The 22,775-nt window shown below is 40.0% G+C and overlaps 1 protein-coding gene across 1 annotated transcript; it reads right to left on the reverse strand.

Annotated features, from left to right (window-relative positions):
• Window positions 1-408: 408 nt before the first annotated feature.
• LOC145077759 (disease resistance protein Roq1-like) lies at window positions 409-5,827 on the reverse strand. The gene is made up of 4 exons (XM_079023030.1): window positions 5,648-5,827; window positions 2,455-3,009; window positions 948-2,055; window positions 409-865 (listed from the first exon to the last, which is right to left on the reverse strand). Exons 2-4 carry the CDS (start codon window positions 2,943-2,945, stop codon window positions 611-613), a joined length of 1,854 nt encoding a protein of 617 aa, XP_078879156.1. The 5' UTR covers window positions 2,946-3,009; window positions 5,648-5,827; the 3' UTR covers window positions 409-610.
• Between the last annotated feature and the right edge of the window lie 16,948 nt (window positions 5,828-22,775).

A 22,775-nucleotide genomic window follows, 5' to 3' on the forward strand; every position in this document is an offset into this window, starting at 1 on the left:
CTGGTTGTTTTGGTCATGTTTATCAGCGCCACAAATAAAGAGGGTTATCTTTTATATATTAATTAAGATTAGTATTTTCTTAATAGTTATCTTTTTATTTTGGTATGTTTTTAATTTTTGTAAGTAGGCTTGACAAAGATTACAATTATGACCTTAGGATCGTTCTTAAGATTATGGAATAAACATTTTGAGTCTTAGACTTTTGGAGACCCTTGTTTATCGAATTACAGGAACGTTTTCGGTTTCTCTTTGCATTCTATTTCTGATTTGTATCATCCTTATGTTTATAATCAGATTGTTTAATAGTTTAATTGTGCATGGCATGTAATGTTGAGCTTACAGTTCAATCATCACATTTATTCCTCTAACAATTTAATATTTCTCAGCAAAAAAAAGAAGATAATCCCATATATAACAATTCGCCATCCATCAAACTAAAAAAATAAAACCAGGCTAAAAACCAGAAACACGATCATAAAATAAAAATAGAGGTTTACTACAAGTGATATTGCTTAATGACACCAATGACCAGTGACATAACTATGTGCTCGTATCCATATAACTATTTATACTTTGCTCTCTGAATTAGGCAAGTCAGGTCTATGATTATTCATCCACTTTGTTTTAATTTGTTATTTAGATAGAGTATAAGAATTAACTTATAACCCCTCCAAAGTCGTTTCTGCGAGATGTCATCCAATATCAAACAACGAAGCTCCCATGGAGGAAAGTTAGTAGGAAATGGACTTGCAAGATCACCTCTCCAATCAATCCACCGGAGGTTTTTCAGGTTTGCAACCGAAGGAAGCTCTACTAGATCATAGCTATCGCATTCAAATCTTATTGCTTTAATCATGTCAAGTTCCTGTAATAAACGCAAAATGATGTCAGGATTCTCTTCTTCCAAACCATACATATATAGCATGTAAAGATAGCTTAAGCATTACCTTCGTCACATCCATAGCACAAATTTTTAGAACATCTTCCTTCTTCCAAACTCTACTATGTTTTTCTGGATTCTCAGGGTGTTCCCCTCTAACAATGTAGTGTCCCATTTCTTGCACCAAATCATGCATATCAAACATTCCATCTGAAATAGTTATGAGCGCCTTTTCTAACAACACCTTTATGCCTATATCAGGGTAAAAACCACAAGCATCAAGCATCGACATTATCCCTTCATTTTTATACCGACCTCTAAAGAAACATGCAATATCAAGAAACAGCTCTTTCTCAACCGCTGTAAGTCCATCAAAGCTGATTTTTAGCTTTTCCACAATATTTGTATCTGGGATGTCTTTCAATCTGGCTATTGCACTCCTCCACCCATTAATGTCTTTTCCACATAGAAAACAACCAAGAACTGTAAGTGCTAATGGGAGTCCACCAGCATAAGAAACCACACTTTTTGAAAGCAGCTCATAATCTTTTTTATGTTTGTGACCACATGGTGCATGCTTGCAAAAGAGCTCCATAGCCTCATCATTGTTTAACAAACTAATATTGTGTATCTCATCTACTCTAGGCGCAGTAGTTGATATTACATGTACATCTCTTGTTGTGATTATTATTCGGCTTCCTTCACCGAACCAATCATGTGATCCAGCTAATGCTTTTAATTGGTCGAGCTGATCGACATCATCAAGAACTATCAGCACCTTTCTACGGCATAACCTATGTTTTATCATGTGTTTTCCTTCCTCAACTCTCTCTACCTGCACTATCTTCTCTCTCAAAACACCATAAAGAATTTTTTGTTGCAATTCTTCTAAACCTTTCTTACTTGATTTCTCCCGGATATTTTCTAGAAAGCAACAACCATGAAACTTTCTAGATATTTCCTCATAAACAGAAGATGCGAGAGTAGTCTTACCACCACCTCCAACCCCCCATATTCCAATCATCCGCACACCACCTGAACCAATTTGTAACTTCAATTTCAAACTTTGCACACGAGACGCTATTCCAATAAGGTTGGTATTTGTGCTTGGACTTACTAGCTGCAACCTCTGTGAAATTTTTTCAACAATTTCTATGATAACCTTTGATTCATGCCTACATGTTGAAATTTGGACATACAACAATAATTAAAACATGCTCACATTACAATAGAGGTAAATTTGCTTTATGCTCCATGCTCCATTAAAATGAAGAAAAGGAGTATTAATCACCCTTTATATTTCTTAGAAGTTGTAAAGTCAATAGCTCAAGTAGTTTGTAACTATTTTCTTAGGAAAAGCAAATGATATCAAATAGTTAAAAGTAAAGCAAGATGGGTTTGTTGTTGTAAATTGAAGCAAGGGATTAAATACAGAATTAAAATTAGAATTAGAACTCAATTAAGTCTATAACAGTTCAGGTAGACCAGGATATGCTGGAGTTTTGGTTGAGGTTGCTGCTGATAGAGCACACATGATTTAAGCATAAACAGTGCAGAAAGAGAAAGAAGATTACCCGTTGGCAATGTGCTTTGGTTCCCATCCAGAAATGTTACTTGCATCCACAAGTGCTTTTCTCCATGATTCAACCTTGGTTTTGTTCTCCAACTCATGCTTAACAAATGCTTCTCCATATTTTTGTTTCTGTTTTCGAACTTCAGATGGATCAACGCCATAAAATATGGGTATAACTATTTGGTCTCTCATATCTTTGCATTTCATGATATGTGCAAGTTCATCTAAGCACCATGAAGAATCTGCATAGTTTTCAGAGAATATGATGACGCTAATCTGTGACTCTTCTATAGCCTTCATAAGAGATGGATTGATCAATTCGCCCCGAGGAAGTGTCTTGTCGTCTTTGTAAGTGTATATCCCTTTTTGTACAACAGCTGTGTAGAGATGATCCACAAACGTCTTGCGAGTATCTTCTCCTTTAAAACTAAGGAAAACATCATGATTCCATGATTGAGAAGAAAAGGCCGGAGATGATGATGAAGATGCCATTGGTATGTTGATTTGTTGTGAGAGAATGTATGCAGTTCCAGCACCTCAATGAAACAAACTATGTCTGTAGAAAGAGAGAGAGGGAGAGAGAGATGAGTTTCCAAGAAATTTCCAATTAATGAAAGCTCAAGAAATATCTCACCACTTGACATGTTGAGATAGCTATAATATATACAAACACACACACACACACACATATGGAGAGAGAGAGAGAGAGAGAGAGAGAGAGAGAGATTTGAGTTTCCAAAAGAATTCCAATTTCCCAAAAGCTTTAAAAAAAAAAGATGAATCGAGTTGATTTCAGATTGATGATATGCCAATATAAGCAGGGCACTTTATTTATTATCCACATTAGCAAAAACTTACATTTTATTCACCAAAATTACCCAATTTGTAATCTAAAACCTTATAAGATGATATTTGGCCCAAGTTGTTGTCATTTCATCCTCCACATCGTTTTCTAAGTATACAAAACATGATGAGGAACAAAGTTCTACAATTCAAATTATCTTAAAGTTATTAGCATTATTATTGTTATTATGACTAATAATAAAAGGGTTAGATACTTATTTATGCAACGATGTTTTAACTTTTTTGGACCTCATGCAACATTGTTAATTTTAATACAAAATAGACAATAAAGTTTCATGTTAGTGCCAAAACATGCATTATGATCTTCTAAATCGCTTACTTTTAATTTTTTGGCTCGTAAAAGAAATCCACCTCTCTATCTCTCTATCAAGGAAAACGGTGAAATAAAAGTGTCCTTAAATTTAGTAGGAGGATTCATGGTAGGGAAACAAATAGGTGGTGGTACTAATTGATAGTGGGTCATCCCATAACTTCACTTTAATGAAATTTTAGTGGAAAAGGAGGGATTAGCAATCTGGAGTACCCTCCAATGGGAGTGGCGAGACGGTAGAAAGCGAAGGCATGTGTAAATCCATAAAATTTTGGATGAAAGGGATCAAAATGCTAAACGATTTCTTCCCTCGTTGCTCATTGGCTTGCATTGTCATGGGGTTTCAATAGTTGGCTTCATTAGGTTCGATTCAAGTAAAATGGAAAACATAGGGAATGAAGTTCGAGTGGAGAAGTGAACATGTAACTTTGAGAGAGAGCACGTCGTTAAGGAGATCCTTGGTCTCATAAAAAAGTTTATGGAGGGGCACTATGAAGAAACGATAGTATGTTCTAAGAGATCGGGGGTATTGGACGCATTTGATGAAGTATTTCAAATCCCCAAAGGGTTACCATCCAATCGCGGATGTAAACATGGAATTGTATTGAAGAACATAAAAGAACCATTAAATATCCGTCCGTATTGATATCCTAATTTCAAAAATATGAAGTAAACGATTGAAAGAAAGGCTAGTAACAGAGTTGTAAGAGGCGGGAATGATTCAGTATAGATGGGGCGCTTTCTCGAGTCCATTTTTGCTAGTGAAAAAGAAGGATGGGTTTGGAGATTTTGCATAGATTATTGTGCTTTAAATAAATAGGTTCCCAATTCATATAATCAATGCATCATGCATTCATTATTTTCCATTTGTATAGAGCTATTAGTCGATGCATTTCATCAAACCTTATTCCTCCACAGCTGATGCAAGAGCTGGAACGCATGTGGTAAATCAAGTGGCATGATTTACCATTGTTTGAAGCTTCATGGGAGGATTTTGAAGCATTGGATATGCAATTTCCTCATTTCCACCTTGAGGACAAGGTGAAGGTTTTGGGCAGGGAATTGATAAGCAACAAATACGGTTCACATATTCAAGAAAGCCAAAGACTGAAGCGGGGGTAGATCTGTCATTGTACCACATCAAATAGATGATAATTGGGGAGGTGGTGACACTTGGTTTAGGCCTGAAGAGTGCAAGTGAGTGTCAGTTTCAGCTTTTTCAGGTTAGTTAGGAGTGCTGAGATGTGTGGGTGTGTGTGTGTGTGTATACGGATTAGAGAGGGGAGAACCACTTTTTTTGTAAGAAACTTTTGGTGGGAGATAGAGAGTCAACCTCTTGAAAGTTGACAAGTTTTTAGATACAACTATTTTCCTTCTTTTATCCGTTCTTATTCTTTTATCAATTTCTTTCTGCAATTTGCAATCAAATTATATCAGACTCTTTACCTATATATACCAGCGCCATAATACAGAATGTTTGTAGTTATCTATCAATTCCATCAAAGAACATCATCATGTGAATAATAAACAATTTCCTATAACTTACTATCATTATTGAACTAACGATGCCTAATGTTTCAATTTTGAAACACCGTATCATTCAACATATGTTAACAACAATCTATCATGTGCCTATGGTTTAGGTATTATTTATGTTTTTGAAATAAGACTTGCATCATATCCCAATCAAAAAAAGAGTATCTTCGATCTGATTACAATGTTATGCACTAATGATATAATCCCCAATTATCTGGTGCTTAATCCCTCCAATTACATACCCTTATAACATACAAATCAGCATATTAACTTCACAAATTCTTTAATTTTATTAATCTAACAATAGAAATTAAAAACTTCACAACGTTTGACTAATTTGGGCCAAAATACGCTTCTCACATTCCAGATCGACATTTTTTAACTCGTTGATAATTTAATTAGTAACTCATATAAAATTCATTAACACTTCAATTTCATTTTCGATGACTTAAACTTCATCAAGTTATCAGCTTGAGGAACGTACCTCAAATTCTCAGCAATACCTAGTAGACTCCTTTTCTGCAGTCAACTTATTGGCAAGCTTATACGTACTTCAATTTTCATAGCGTTCTTCCTCTAGTTTCTTTCAGCGTGGATCGATACCTTTCCTCTAGCGTTGACTTCTTTCTCTCAATTCTCTAGATCAGTTATCGAGGGGATTAAATTAATGAGAAAGTAGTTATAATTTCCTTTATGTATTTACTCAAGTTATGGAGTTTCAATATCTAGTCCCTAGATTTCTGTATTCAACGTTCTCGCCTCCAGAACCTTAAATTTAGATAATATATCCTTAGAATTTTGTTTTGCCCTATCTATTATGCTAATTTGTAAATTATTTAACCTTATATATACACCTCCAAATTTCATTAGTTACTCCGGCTCCGAATTTTATAAAAACCAATATAATTTGCAACCTTTTTTATTTAACTAGGAAAATTTTATGTTTTAGTTATCAGATGAGACTTAATTTGTTCTATATCAAAAATTTATTTTTTTTATATCGTGCTTGATGTAAAATGTAGTTTTGGTTCCTTTTGTTTACCAAAATTCTAAATTTTGATCCCAGTATTGGCTTTTTTGCTATTAATGGTTCAGGATTTTTGGTAACACTAGCACGGCCGTTCCAAGAACCGTTTGGCATGAAGCTCGTTTATGAACAAAAAATATCGTTTGTTTAGTTTAACGAACGAACATGAACAATGGTCTCGTTCGTTTAATTATATTCATAAACGTTCATTTGTGTTGTTCGTTTATTTTCATTTATGCTCGTTCATTTAAGCTTCTTTTATGTGCATACATGTTCAATTGTTTTTATTACATTACTCTATTATATGTTTGTTTATGTTCATATATGTTCAATTATGTGTGTTTGTTTCCGTTTGGTTATGTTTGTTTAGTATGTTCACAAACATGAACAAGAAACTTGTTCGTTTGTTCGGCTAACTTAAATGAACATGACCATGAACAAACCCTCATTTGTATTTGTTCAATTCGTTTACAGTACTAAACACCGTTGGTGACCTTTGAGACTATTACCATCCGTTAAGCTTAATTACTAACATTATGAAAGGACTAAAATGCCCTCAAGCTATATTATGGAAGAAGGTAGATATTGTTTTCTTCTTCCTAACCACATACATTCAAACCTCTCAACACCACCATAGGCTTTGATCATTTCCTTTATTATCCACCTCTTTGTTAAGCTCCACTAAAGGCATGTCGACATCACCACTAACACGCCAACCTCTTTCGTCGATATCAACAACGGTCACTACTACTCCATCTTTGACTCAACATGGTCTTCACCAAAACCAAGCTTGTCGACCCCAATCACCTTCTCCATGTTTTCAATCGACCGATTCATCAAATTGATACTACTCAAACCCTAAAATCTTTCTTTATTCTCACTACACTTCTCTGTAACTCCAGTTAGTCAAGACATGATAGTATTATGTTGTGGAAAATGATTAGAACCAAGGTTCTAAAAGGCGCGAGGTATGGCGTGGCGGCAAGGCCGAGCCTCAAGCATAACGAGTTATGGCGAGCCATGTCGTTTTTCAAGACGTGATGTAAGGCGGCGATTTTGTATTAATTTATAATTATATATATGAAAGACCCTAACTTTCGTATTTATGAAAGACCCAAACTTTCATACTCGACAATATAGTTACTCCAAAACATGCTACTTGCATATTCATAAAAAAACAATATTTTACATTGATAAAGAGATTACAAACTACTAGATACAAACTGACTATTTTAAAGTGTTATATATTACATAACTTCCCAGGATTCTATAGTTTTATACATATGGGAGTGCAAAATACAATAGTTTCAAACTATTCATAGGCTTCCATCGATACAATAGTTTCAAACTATTCAAAAATCTTCTACCAGTATATAACTATACTAGATGTTTATCTCCTACAATTTGTTAAACATCAAGAGGGTAAGCGGACACGCTTAGTGAGTTCAATAATAGATACAATATAACGTTATGCCATATATATACTTTAATAGGGCAGAAGCAAAGAGGAACAAGGAACAACAAGGGCATATGTGAATCATGTGACAAACATTCCATATCGATCATTGATTTGATTTAAAGATATACAATCAATGAGACATAACAATTTCCGTGCTTGATATACATCAATAAAGCTTTGGCCCAAACGGCACAGAAGATATACAACTTCGGATTAACATTTCGGTAGATTTCAGGCTTATAGCCTTATCTAACCTTCTGCCACTACCATAGAATAGAATTCATTCTCTTACGGAGACATGTTCCACATGGCCAGAGGCTACATACCAGTACCAACGTGAATCTAAGTCCTTTCACTGATCACATGGTCAAAGGTATTTCTTTGCTATTAAAAATAGCAATTAAAAATAACCCGGGAAAATAACCCGGAATAATAACACTGAAAAGCACGTAGCACATATAACACATAACATATAATTATTTCTATATATTAATTTGGGCAGTACTTCGGCTCTAAATATGACTTTCGTCGTTGAAAACCGGGGGTTTTCTTGAAAAACGGGCTCTGCGAAGGTAGAGCTTCGAAACCGAAAAGATAAATTTTTCGGGATTCTCGGGAGTCTCGGGGCGTGTTTCGGGCTTTAGAATCAGTATCGGGGCTTTAGGGGATGTCGGGATCGTAAAAATATTGAAAGAGGGGGTGAAAATGCCAAATTTCTAAAACTAGCCGAGAGGGCTCGCACCCCTTATATAGGGCTGAGGACCGGATCCGAAGCGAAGGGAAGGAGACAGGCGGCTGCGAGGTTCGGACCAGATGGCAGCTTCGCAGGGCTCCAGCGAGGCTCGGATGCGAGGAGTCATTAGCTTCAGGCGCGTCATCGGCTGGGTCTTCGGCTCGGTCTTCGGCTCGGACAGCAGGTGGCTCGCAGGTGGGTTGCGCATGCGAGGGAGGCCGATGCGAGGCGCGTCGGATAGCCATTGGACCGCACCCTCGGTCGAATCAGCATGCAACACGCGAGTAGGGCACGAGGCAGGCATGCGAGAACCACGTGACGACTTCGGACTCCTGTGCGACACGCGTCGCTTCTCGGGCATTGCCACGCAGCAGCTTCGGATACGTGGCCAACTCCGAGCAAGGGTGACGTGGCATTTCACTATTCATGCGAATTTTCTTGAAAAATGTGCAAAAACTTCTAAAATCCATAACTTTCGCATACGAGCTCTGTTTTTGACGTTCTTTATATGTACGCGAAGCTAGAATTATGATCTACAACTTTCGTTTAGACTTCGTTGGCTAACTTTGACTTTAATTTTAATATTATTATTTTTAACAGACCGGGACAGGAAAATCCGTTAAAAATTCATAACTTCTTCATCCGACGTCCGTTTTCGTCAGACTTTTTACCGTTGCACTACTAATGACGAGACCTTCAATTCTCGTTTAGGTTGTGTCGGCTAAAAATCACTCGATCTAAAATTCGAGTTTTTAGCTGTCTACTGCTAAGCTGAAACTTCGAAAAATCATAACTTCGTCATACGAAGTCAGATTCAAACGGTCTTTATATGAAAGTTGATTATTTTCACGAGTTCTACAGCTTTCATTTACATCACTAAGGCTAAAAATTAGTTTATCGAAAACTAATTTTTTACGCGACAAGGTATTTTCCAGATTTATCACGGAACTTCGTTTGGTCATAACTTCTTCGTTATAACTCGGATTTCGATGAGGTTTTCGCCTAAATGTTTCCAACGAGATTATCTATAACTTTCAATAATAAAATTTTACTTATTCCAGATTTTATATTTTCGCTATATTTCACTATTTGGCTTTTAATTGGAATCTTATAAGACTTCCAATACTTTCTGAATGATTCTAAGCATAGTTTTACTTCAATTCTAGTAAAAAACTATCTGTTAGAATTCAACATTCAAATTCACATAATATTTCATAATATTATTTACTTAAAACACGATTTCAAAACGTGTATGTTACAATATAGATAGATTTATATCAAATATAACTAGTTTTTAGAAGTGTTACATCAACAAATAATAACAAAAAGTTAACAAAAACACAATACTTGTATGTCCGATTAGAAAAGGTATAAAAAAAGAGCAAAAAAAGTGTCTCAAACTGATGGGATTAAAACAACTTTTAATCTATGAAGATCGATTAGATCTTGAACAAGTATATAAATATGAAACAGTAAAAACGCAATGATAAGAACAAAACAGCTTGAATCAAACGTGTCGAATGATTAAATAAAATCCTCAGAAGAGCTCGATTAAGAACATCAACTGTAGAGGATTAGAAGATTACAAGAACGATTAAAGAAAATATTGTACTCTGTATGAATCGCTATGACGATAATCTCTAAAAACGTTAACCTAATATGCATGCAAGCATTAACTTAAATACTATACATAAAAGGCTCTCGGTTGGACAGGCCCAAACCGGAGAATACAAGGCTAAACTAACGAGCCCAAAAGACGCAACATCAAATAAAACTTCAGCCCTACAATCTCCCCCTTTGCGTCAATTTGGAGCGAGACCTTCACTTCTTACTTGGGCCGGCAGCTGAAGCTGGTACCTTCTTCTTCACGGTGCTAAACAGACACTTGGTTATGGAGAGGATGGTCTGTCTAAACCGGATGTACCAATTGATCATATCATTGAAGTACTTGATGTCATCAGCTGAATTGTCCTTACACCGCTTGATGATTGATAAGACGTGTTCCAAGCAAGCTGTGGTGTAAAGGTGCTTGTCAGCTAAAGCGAAGAGACATTTCTGTCCTTCGGCTCTGGTGAACATCACTGAGTTTCGCCTCAGATCTATCTTACCCATTTGCATTGTGTTTAGATCACTGGCCGATCCCACTGGTGCTACTTTCGGTTTCTTTTTGAAAACAGTGGCGACCTCCTGATCCATTTGGGCAACCTCCATGATGTAGCAAGCCAACATCCTTTTGACATGGTCTATGATGGGACCATATTCAGATTCATTTGTCAGCAGGATATTGTACAAGACTATCCAGTCATGAGGATTCAGATTCGGCAGATCCGCCAGGGTGATGATGTGAGCAGTTCTTGCAGATCCACGAATAAGCTTGAACTTAACATTTGTGAATCTCCCCACGGCATAAGGCTTCAGCACCCGAACATTAACAATCTTCTGGGCGCTCCATGTAAGGTATTGAGGGCGAGCGGCCTCCAGGTAGAATTCAATAAGCTCCCTGTCAAGCTCATCGTTCGGATGCGGGACTTCAAAAATGTTAGAGAAGGCGTGGAAGATGAACGCCTTTCGAGTCAGCGGCATATCAAACTGCGAATCGATAGTGTTGTTGCAGTCGAAAGATATCACCGGCTCGAGCCATAATATGCTTGGAGTTTCTATGGCCTCTTTTATCATACGATCCCTGGTCCAGGCAGGGAAGAGCAACTTTCGGCTCTCAAGGAGATCGTGGGCTTCTTTTTGCTTTCGTTCGGCTTCTTCAGCCTCACGCGCCACACGACTGGCATCATCATCAGCATTGCGACTGTTCTTTCGTTTCAACATGTCGGCAATGGTCTCCCTGTCTTCATCTTCATCTTCATCTCCTCCCTCAGCTATATTTTTGCCCTTGTTCTTCACACCCGAACCCGAGGCATGACCAGTTGGGGGTGGTTCGGTTGTGTGAGTAGCTTTGGAGGAAGGAGGTGGTTTCGATCCTTTCTTCTCATCTCCCCCTTGTTTCGGAATGGACACGAAACTCGGTAGGCCTTCAATCTTGCTTAAAAGGTCCATGGTCAGAGAGAGTTTTTCAGCGAGGGTACGCCTCACCGAATGGTTCAGGATGGGGTCATGTGCTTCCAGGATGTTTGATAATGCTGCGTGGACATCCGAAACACACGATTTTATTACCTCCCATTCAGATCGAAGAGCTTCCAGTTGTTCTTGAGAGTTGGAAAGCTGCGTGCTCTTGACCTTAAGGGCGGTAGTCTTACTCGCCAAAACGTCCATCAGTGAATTTTCTGCCACAAGATCCTCTTGTAGCTTTGCCAGGCGGGCATCGATGGAGGCACGGAGTGCCGAGTTGTCGTCGCTAAGATGTTGTCTGAGAGTAGCGAACGATGACAGCTCCGTCGAGACAAACTTGGCCAATTGTTGAACAACTGGTTCCAGAGTTGTCTTAGTGGCTTCGGCGCTCTCCTGCAAGGACTGCAGCAGGACAGAATCGTCATTGAATAGTTTATCGACTTTTTCGGTCGCTGCCTCACAGGCTCGGGTGGAGGCGTCGATAGCAGCAGTTGCTGAAGCCACGGAATCATGTTGAGCCCTGGAGAAGGCGTCAACGATCTTCTGAAGGGCAGCTTCAGACAAAGATGACTGCTGGTTGGAAGAGGAGGCGAGAAGTTGATCAACCTTCTCGTTAAGCTCGCGAAGATGCTTCTTTGTCACTGGAGCATCATCCTCCTCATCACTCTGAACTTGAAACGGACTATAGTAGACCGAATCGAAGTTCATGTGATCACCACCAAGGTATTGATCACCGCCATCGGAGGCGTCTTCTGGAGATTGAGGTGGTGGTGAAGCTGGGGGTGTTATGGGTTTGGTTGTTTCAGGTTGAGTGGGTGGGGGGTTAGTTTCGGGTGGTGGTTGTGTATGGGTAGGATCGGTTGTATGTGTTTGAGTTTGTGGTGGTTCGGTTACAGGAGGGGTTTCGGTAACTGGTGGTGTTTCGGTTGATGTGGTGAATATGGGTGGAGGTATAGGGAATGAGGTTGGGGGAATAGTGGGGTTTATGGTGGGAATGGAAATAGGAATTATGGGTGGAGGTGAAGGAACTGGGGATGGATGAAGTTCCATCTCTGGGGTTGGGGACCGAGGTGGTGTGTTGCCTCGTTGAGGAGAGTCGTCTCCTTGTGATCCTTCAGAGTCCGAACTCCCACCTTCGGATTCGCTTGAAGAGGAGGGAATAACGAGCTTTCGCTTCTGTTGAGTCTTCCTCCTTTTCGGCTGTGGGGATGAAGCAGCCTTCGGTTGTTTTCGCTTCTTGGGAGAAGGTCCCTTTGGAGCTTTGGACACTTGCTTCCCCTTGTCTGCCTTTTTGCCCCTGGCTACCGGTTTATCGGCATCATGAATCGATCGCAGCATGTCCGGTGTCAGTTCCCTCGGACCAGTTGGCCTAAACTCCTTGATCGTCCTGATGAGTCTGCTATCAGCGGGCACATCGGCATACATCGACTCCGGGATAGAGCCAATGAATGAGAATTTCGAGGCATCGGATACGATGATCTTCTTGGTATGAAACGTACCAATAGAAGACATCGATGCACCATCGGCTGTTGGAACATTGAACTTGTCCATGGCCCATCTTGTGATCAAGATCCAAAACCGGGCCAACGACACCTCAGAGTGTCGGGAAGAGGAAGAGAGGCTCTGAATCAGCTATTGCCAAAGGACAAACCCATAGTCCAGGTTTATCCCATTGTACACCCCATACATTATCGAAAGGAAAAGACGACTTGCACCGTCAGATCCTGAGCTCCTCTCTGACAGTCCCTTGAAGAGAACTGTAAATAACCCATTCCACTGGGGCGGTAGGCAGGACTTCTTAAACTTGGCGACGGAGGTGAGAACCTCAGTGTAGCCCATGTTGTAAAACATGTTGTACAACATCCCAATCGGAATCGTCTCCGGGTGAACTCGCGATGGGTCAGCAACAAACCCTAACATAGTGCAGAAACGAGGGCGAGAAATCAAGGTCTTGTGTTCTGCCACTTCAAAGAATACCCTGTCGACGGTCTTGTCGTAGTAAGCCGTCGCATAGACCTGAGATAAGGCCACCATTGGCACCGTTTCAATCCGAGACAGTGCAGGAGCAAGCTGGGAGTGCTTGAGGCATTCTATGACCGGCGACATGTATGAATCATACGCCAGTGGGTTCAGATCAATGACTAGGAATTGTTGGGGTCGGATGGGAAGAATCTGAGAGGTTGCATGAACAGAAGAAGAGTCAGCCATTGTTGCAGGTTTGGAGAAGAAGATGACCGGGAGAGAGTTTGGAAGTATTTTTGCTTTGGAAATTATGGAGGCAGTAAAGAGGTAAAAGGTGGTGTAGACGGCCTTTTATAGTGGGTGATAGGAGAGAGAAAAATCGTTTCAAATCTCTTATGGAAATACGAAACGGGTTTTTGAGTGACTGATTGGTGACAGTTGGGGCATGTGATGATCACGTAGGAGAGAGAGTGTCAGATTCCTAGGATAACGCCGCCCAATAAGCGCCGGTTCAGAGAGAGGAACCGTTTCCATTTCCACACGCGCCTTTAATGCCAGATTGATGACGCTACAATATCGCACACGCGTCCATAAGTGTCAGAAAAAGCGCGGCCGTTTCAAATTCACGCGCCCTCCTTTTTACCGTCGTTTGAATTTCTATCCATTTAACTCCCGCCGAATCAGCAACTTTTTGTCTTTTCCCCTTTTAAACGGTTGTTTTCAATTAATGACCCACGTGGCTAATTTTTGACCACAACTTCATGAGTAACCATCCAGTAATAATCCAGCCTGTAAAATAATTAGTAACGGAGTTTTTGAAAATCTAGGATTTTCGTGCAAAGAGTGTAAAAGAAAAGGAAATAAAGTAACTCTTTTTAGGATATTCTGTGATGTCAATAATGACACGAAACTGATGATCCCGGGCACGAATCTCTTCCTTCAAGGTCAAGAGAGACCTCAAAGTGTTAGTGTGGAATCCCGTTGAATTACGATCAAACATTTATTAATAAATGTTGAAAGGCTTCTTTTAATAAGGCTAATTAAGGGTGGTTTCGCTTTGATTCAACAATTCAATTCTTGATATAAGAACGAAGGTGAACAAAGTACTTGTGAGACCGGTGTAGTCTGTTGAACAAGTAGGTTGGAGTTGATTTTGTTCTGGCTTGGATTAATATGAAATCTCATATGAAAATTTAAAATTGGATCCCTTGGGAAGAAATGTTATGGTGTGTAACAATTTCATGGGAATCACTCAAAAGGAAAAATGAGATTTCAGGAGGGTACATTCGTCAATTCATTGGTGAAATCTTGATCAAATTAATTGGTCACCGTCAATTCGTTGGTGTTGAATTTTGGGTTTCACTTAGCTCGTAGTGGCACGAAACTAAGATCATAAACACAGATGTTGTGTAACCATAAACCTCAGTGGTAGTTCCTGAGAGTCTCAAGGGTTACATTGATGAAACGAATGTAATGGAGAAGGATAATGGGGATGGTGTAAGAAAACATAGTACCTCTGCTGCGAACATAAGGACCAAGCAGGAAACTCTTAACTCATGTGAGAAAAGAGTGAGGTAGCTCACGATTAGAATAAATATGTTAGCCTTATTGGGAAGACAAGGTTTGTGTTTACCAGGTCATGAAGGCTATTATTCAAAATCTTATGAGGCTTGGGACACATACAGCAGCATGCTTCTAGGGACACTTAAGCAAGTCATCAAATATATCCCCATAAATAAATGAGCACAAACAAAAAAAAATATTTTTGGAGTTTTGATATTTTAATAAAAATAAGATTAAAAAAAATAAGACTTAAAAAAAATAAGACTTAAAAAAAATATAAAGAGTGAAAAGATAAAAATACGATTTAAAAAAAACTTGGAAAAAATGAAAAACCGAACCCGAACGTTCGGTTGGTTTCGGTTGGGAAAAAGTTGAAAAACCGAACCCGAGCGTTCGGTTGGTTTCGGTTCAGGAAAATTTTGAAAAACCGAACCCGAACCTTCGGTTGGTTTCGGTTCAGGAAAATTTTGGAAAACCGAACCCGAACCTTCTGGAGGTTTCGGTTTTGGAAAATTTTAAGAAACCAAGGAGTTTAGATAAGCAATTTGGAAAAACTTTTTACACAAAGAAAAACAAATTTTGTACAAAGAAAATATACAACTCAGAAAAACTACCTTTGAAGTAATGAGCGAGTCAGATGATTGAACCGAACCCGAACGTTCGGTTGGTTTCGCTTCTTACGTTTGAGTTGGAGAGGTAGTGTGAGGTACTGACTCTGATTCCATCATACCTAGCCCTTGCAATATTTTATTGAATGATGCTTCAGGAAGAGCTTTGGTAAAGACGTCAGCCAGTTGATCAGTGGTTCTTACGAAGTGAACTTCGACATTTCCATCTTCCACATGATCTTTGATGAAGTGATACCTCAGTGCTATGTGTTTGGTTTTAGAATGTTGCACTGGGTTATGACAGATCCTAATTGCACTTTCAGAGTCGCAATATAGTGGGATCTTCTTCATATTGAGTCCACAGTCTCGAAGTTGACTCTGGATCCAAATCACTTGGGATGTGCAGGATGCAGCGACAATGTATTCCGCTTCGGCAGTAGACAGCGACACACACATTTGTTTCTTGGATTGCCAGCTGACCAACTTCCCATCAAGAAATTGACAGCCACCAGTTGTGCTTTTACGGTCGAGTCCACATCCTCCAAGGTCAGCATCAGAATAGGCTTGAACGAAGAAGCCTGAATTGGATGGATACCATAGACCTAAGGAGGTGGTTCGCTTGAGATAGCGTAGGATGTTCTTTACTGCCAACATGTGAGGTTCGCGTGGGTTAGCCTGAAATCGAGCACAATAACACACAGAAAACATGATATCAGGCCTGCTAGCAGTTAAATACATCAGTGAGCCTATCATTTGACGATAGAGCGTGATATTGATATTTTATTGAATGATGTGAGGTACTGACTCTGATTCCATCATACCTAGCCCTTGCAATATTTTATTGAATGATGCTTCAGGAAGAGCTTTGGTAAAGACGTCAGCCAGTTGATCAGTGGTTCTTACGAAGTGAACTTCGACATTTCCATCTTCCACATGATCTTTGATGAAGTGATACCTTAGTGCTATGTGTTTGGTTTTAGAATGTTGCACTGGGTTATGACAGATCCTAATTGCACTTTCAGAGTCGCAATATAGTGGGATCTTCTTCATATTGAGTCCATAGTCTCGAAGTTGACTCTGGATCCAAATCACTTGGGATGTGCAGGATGCAGCGGCAATGTATTCCGCTTCGGCAGTAGACAGCGACACACACGTTTGTTTCTTGGATTGCTAGCTGACCAACTTCCCATCAAGAAATTGACAGCCACCAGTTGTGCTTTTACGGTCGAGTCCACATCCTCCAAGGTCAGCATCAGAATAGGCTTGAACAAAGAAGCCTGAATTGGATGGATACCATAGACCTAAGGAGGTGGTTCGCTTGAGATAGCGTAGGATGTTCTTCACTGCCAGCATGTGAGGTTCGCGTGGGTTAGCTTGAAATCGAGCACAATAACACACAGAAAACATGATATCAGGCCTGCTAGCAGTTAAATACATCAGCGAGCCTATCATTTGACGATAGAGCATGATATCGACAGCCGGTTTATCTAGTGAAGGGGTAAGCTTGGTGCCGAATGCCATTGGGACTTTTACTTTTGAGTCTCCCATCATTCCAAACTTCGCTAGGAGAGTCTTCGTGTAAGCTTCCTGATTGATAAAGATGCCTTCGGGTCCCTGTCTTATATTTAAACCAAGGAAAAAAATTAATAGGACCCATTGAGCCCATTTCAAACTTAGTCTCCATCAACTTTCTGAATTCAGTTGTTAAGCTGGGATTCGTAGAGCCAAAGATGATGTCATCGACATAAATTTGAACTATCATCAGGTGGTTACCTTCCTTTTTGCGAAAAAAGGTTGGGTCAACCGAACCTTGTTTGAATTTAGACATCTTTAAAAATTTTGTAAGCGTTTCATACCAGGCTCTCGGAGCTTGTTTGAGGCCGTACACAGCTTTATCCAGAATATAGCAATGATTTGGATACTTTTCGTTCACGAACCCAGGAGGTTGCTCCACATACACAGTTTCTTCGAGTTCTCCATTGAGAAATGCACACTTGACGTCCATTTGGAAAACCTCAAAGTTTTTGTGAGCAGCATAGGCCAGAAATATTCGAACAGATTCTAGCCTAGCTACTGGAGCGAACGTCTCTTCATAATCTATCCCTTCCTCCTGACAGTATCCTTTGACCACCAGACGAGCCTTGTTCCTTATGACATTACCTTCCTTATCCATTTTGTTCCTAAAAACCCATTTGATACCAACAACCGAAGCATCTGGAGGAGTTGGAATGAGGCGCCAGACTTTGTTCCTTTGAAACTCGTTCAGTTCGTCTTGCATTGCTTGAACCCAATCAGAGTGATCGAGGGCAGTGTTCACTGTCTTCGGTTCAACTTTTGATACGAATGAGTTAAACATACAAAACTCAACCTTTGAAAATAAGGATGTCTGTTTTGCCTTCAGTTGAGATCGGGTCAGAACCTTTTCAGACACATCACCAACTATTTGAGAGATGGGATGATCTCTGGTCCATTTGGTAAGAGGAGGGTAATTCGGATCAAAGGTTGGGTCTAATTCAGCGTCGATCATTTCTTCTGGCTCAGATTGGCTATCGTAATCAAGCGTCATATCATCATGCTCCCCCTCAATTGATGAGTCTTGAGAAACATGAGGTTTAGGGGTTTCTTGTGGTGCTGGACTTTCAGGCGTTGAAGCACCTTCGTTTGGAGGGGCATCTTCGGTTGGAGAGGCACCTTCGGTTGGTGAAGGACCTTCGGTTGAAGTCGTAGAGTTTGGCTCCCCCTGGACTGGTGAGCTTGGCTCCCCCTCGACTGAAGCATTGTTGGATGGAGATTCATCAGTGGGCGATTCTCCTTCATGCATTCTTCTTGCAGCATCTTCGACAATCTGCTTCATATGATCAACTTTGTTGTCAGCTGCATTTGCTTCTGAGAGAGAAGCTTTTTCCGGTTCGTCAAAGAGTTCCATAAATTTCTCGTATAAATTGGCGATCGAGACTGTGACTTGGCCAGTTTGAGGAAAGATTTCCCCGGCAGTGTCTTCTATGGCATGTAGCTTCTTGACATAGCTATCGTCAAAGGTCACATAGTATGTCTCTTCAATCCTTCTTGAACGTTTGTTTAGGACCCTGTACGCCTTGGATGTGAGTGAGTAACCCAGAAAGATTCCCTCGTCGGCTTTGACGTCAAACTTGTTGCGGTGTTCTTTAGAGTTAAAGATGAAACACCTTGAGCCAAACACATGGAAAAATTTCACATTGGGTTTTCTGTTATTTATTATCTCATATGGTGTGAGCGTGAATCGCTTATTGAGATAAGACCTGTTCTGTGTATAACAAGCAGCAGAAATAGCGTCAGCCCAAAAATAAAGAGGTAAGGAAGCGAAACTTAGCATAGTTCGGGCAGCTTCACACAGGGATCGGTTTCGTCTTTCGACTATTCCGTTCTGTTGTGGTGTGTAGGGAGCTGAGAAATTGTGACTAATTCCCTTTTCTGCAAGAAACTTTTCAAACTCCCTGTTCTTGAATTCGAGACCATTGTCGCTCCTGATGTTGCGAACGACCTTCTTGAGCTGGACTTCAATTTGCTTGATAAACACTTTCAGCTTTTGAGTCGCTTCAGATTTGAGCTTTAGAAAGAACACCCATGTAAATCGTGAAAAGTCATCAACGATAACAAGAATATACTTGCTACCACCGATGCTTTCGATAGATGAAGGACCACACAAATCGATATGAAGCAATTCGAGTGGTTCAACAACTTTTGTGTTGATTACAGATGGGTGACTTTGACGACTCTGCTTTCCCATTTCGCATGCAGCACACAAATGCTCTCTGTCGAACTTGAGCAATGGAAGACCCCTAACATGACCTCCAGTGACAAGTCGGTTGATATCTTTGAAATTGAGATGTGAGAGCCTTCGGTGCCACAACCAGCTTTCGTCGGATTGAGCTTTTGATAACATACATATGGCTGGGTTTCCTTTGATGGGTTTCATGTTCAGAGGAAACATTTCACCCTTTCGCTCTGACTTTAGAATCACTTTCTTTGTCTTTTTCTCTATGATTTCAGAACCTTCATCATCGAATGAGACTTTGAGACCTGTACCTCCAACAAGCTGAGATACACTGATGAGGTTGTGTTGGAGTCCTTCCACATAAGTCACCTTCCTTATTGTAAAGTCACCATTCGTTATCATCCCGTATCCCTTTATGGTGCCGAAAGAGTTATTTCCAAACTTAACGTTGCCACCATTTGCAAGAGATCTGTATTCCCTGAGCTCCTCTTTCCTCCCTGTCATGTGACGCGAGCAGCCACTATCGATGTACCATTCTTCGTCAAACTGCTCGTCACTTATAACCTGAAAAAATTAAGTAGATTTAGGAACCCAAAGTTTCTTGGGTCCATGTGAGCTTTTCATGGGAACGGGAATAGTAAGAGAGATGTCAACTAGATATGTTCGTTTTATTAGAGTTGTTTCATCTTTCTTTTTAATGGTAAAGACTTTAATTTTGTTAGGATTGGATGTGTTCGTTTTGGACTCTGGTTTGGATTCATCGACCTTCTGCTTTCCCTTCTGTTCAGCTGTTGAATGAGGTTTTTGAGGAGAAGCGGGATTAGCTTTAGAGCAGGATGGAGATGAATTGGTGGAAGTAGAAGAATTAGAAGAACGAGAAGAGTTAGAATGAGAGGTTTTGGATGGAGAGGACTTCTTGGTTGGTGACTCTAGGTGACTCTTTTGCTTTTGATCATTGGAGGGACTGACCTTAGAGTCTTGTTCTCCTTTGACTTCAGAACTGAACCTCTGCGTTTGGTTGGAGTTGTTCTTGGAACCGAACATTTGGTTTCGGTTGAAGTCCTTTTCAGAACCGAACCTTTGCCTTCGGTTGGTATCTTCTTGTGAACCGAACCTTGGCTTTCGGTTGGTATTTTCTTGTGAACCGAACCTTGGCTTTCGGTTGGTATTTTCTTGTGAACCGAACCTTGGCTTTCGGTTGGTATTTTCTTGTGAACCGAACCTTGGTTTTCGGTTGGTATTTTCTTGTGAACCGAACCTTGGCTTTCGGTTGTTGGAACTTTCAGGCTTTCTTACAGGATTGTCTTCATACTTCAGATTCTTGTCTTTGTGTGAATAGTATGCATTCTGGAAGTGCCAGAATTGTTTCCTTTCAGAAAGATTTTTCCTGTATCTTTGGTTCCTTTTTATCTTCTTATCCCTCATTTGCTTAGGTTGATGATGGACGTTCGCTTTCGTTTTTGTTGTCACCTTGGCTGGTTCCTTTTGAACTTTAGGAGTTTTACTTTGAGCCGAGGGAGCAGAGGGAATATCCGAAGAAGATTCAGTTTGCACTGAGGAAGTGGAAGGAATATCTGATGAAGTTTCATTTTGAGCTGTTGGAGTAGAGGGAATGTCTTCTTTTGCCGAACGATCATCCTCTTGAGGAATATCTTTCGTACCACTGGTGCTTGGTTCACTGAAATTATCAGGCTTATTCAAGGGTTCAGGTATGTATCTCCCTTTTCTCATCCAGGAGGTTCTTTCAGATAGGCCAACGGTTTCGTTTCCATTATCTATTGGAGCTTCCCAGAAGTACTCATCACAGCCATCATCATTGTCTTCGTTTACAATATCTGTGAGCTCAGCTGTTTGATGTTCGGTTACTCCAGTCACTTTGTATACTTGATTTGGAGTGGTCCTGACCTTTTGATACACAACTGCTTTTTCTACTAATTTCGGGGACTTTTGTTGGGACAATCTAGCGAATTCCACAGAATTTTCAGAAATAAGATTTTTGTGGTTTTCAGATTCGCTTTTAACAAATTCTGAGCAGTCAACCGTATCCTCTACAGAAATTTCACTCATGTTTTCATCCTCGTTAAGCTCAGATGCATTTTCAACATCGATTTTATTTTCTGAGCTTACGTTGGCGTTTAGAGAGTCAAAATTTTGCATGGTTTCGGTTCTTAGTTTAAGTCTGTCATTTTCGTCCAAAAGATTTTTGAGCATGTCCTTGTAGTCTTTGGATTTGATGAAGGACTCAATTTTGTCCAGTCCATACATATAGGTTGGGTTGACATCATCAGACGATATCACACTCTCATAATTGTAGGCTTCGGCATCGATTTCATCCTCCTTAAACTCTAGGAAGGGCAAAATCATGCGATGGATCTTTTGACCTATCTCACAGTTTAAGTGAAGTTGAGTAATATTGGAATATAAGCGTTTAGCAATTAAACAAAAAACATTTCGTTGTTTTAACAATTTTAAATTGTCTCTCTGCAAATAAATGTTTTCGTCTTTAACTTTAACTAATTCCGACTCTTTTAACTCAATCCACATTCGCAGCTCCTCACTCTTCGACGCCACCCTGCTTAATTGATCAGTCAGGTTAGAATTGGTGACTCGAGTTTGAGTTAAGCTACTATCTAAATGAGAAATTCTTGTATTAACGTTTTTTAGTTCTTTCTCATATGAGGATGGTGGTACTTTAGATGAAATAAAAACAGATTGTACCTTCTTTATCAGTTCATCGAGCTCATTGAACTGCTGGCTGAGTGGTTTGGCCGTAAAGCACATATCCTCCTGTACCTTCGGTCCGTCGCTTCCTCCATCGGTGTTGTATCCCCTCATTTGTGATATGTCAGTCACCATGAAGCATTTTCCTCCACTGCTTTCTTCCTTAGCCACATACGCCTTTCCATGGGTAGGCTTCCTCACTTCTTCATCTTCTGAGTCAGTAGACCAAACTTCTGTGCTACCGAACTCATCGTCATTAACCGAACCCTGCACAATAAGAGCATTAATAGAAGGGTTAGTTGTAGACTTCTTCTTTCTCAACTCATCCAATCTCTTCTGCAGCACGGCTTCCTCATCATTTCCATCGTCCTTTTCAGCCATCTTCTTAAGAACACAGTCCTTAGCATAGTGGTTCTTGCCACCACAGTAGAAACAGCTTACTCCGGAATCGCCATCTGCCTTCGGTTCCTTCTTGGGCTCCTCAGCCTTCGGTTCATTGTTCACTTTTTCAGAGCTGTAACTCCCCTGCCAGTTTCGGTTTTTGTTGCTGGGGAATCTCTTCTTTATGAACCTCTTAGGATTGGACACCATCATGGCATAATCCTCAGACGTGAGATCATATTCCTCCAAGTTAAGCTCTTCATCCTCCATCACAGCTTTACTTTTAGATAGAAGGGCCAACGAACCAAGACTAGAAACAACGTTCTTCTCTTGTACCACAA

Source organism: Lactuca serriola, unplaced genomic scaffold (assembly GCF_051521515.1).
Source record: "Lactuca serriola cultivar US96UC23 unplaced genomic scaffold, Lser_US96UC23_V15 Lser_V15_Un014, whole genome shotgun sequence".
Classification (NCBI taxonomy): domain Eukaryota; kingdom Viridiplantae; phylum Streptophyta; class Magnoliopsida; order Asterales; family Asteraceae; genus Lactuca; species Lactuca serriola.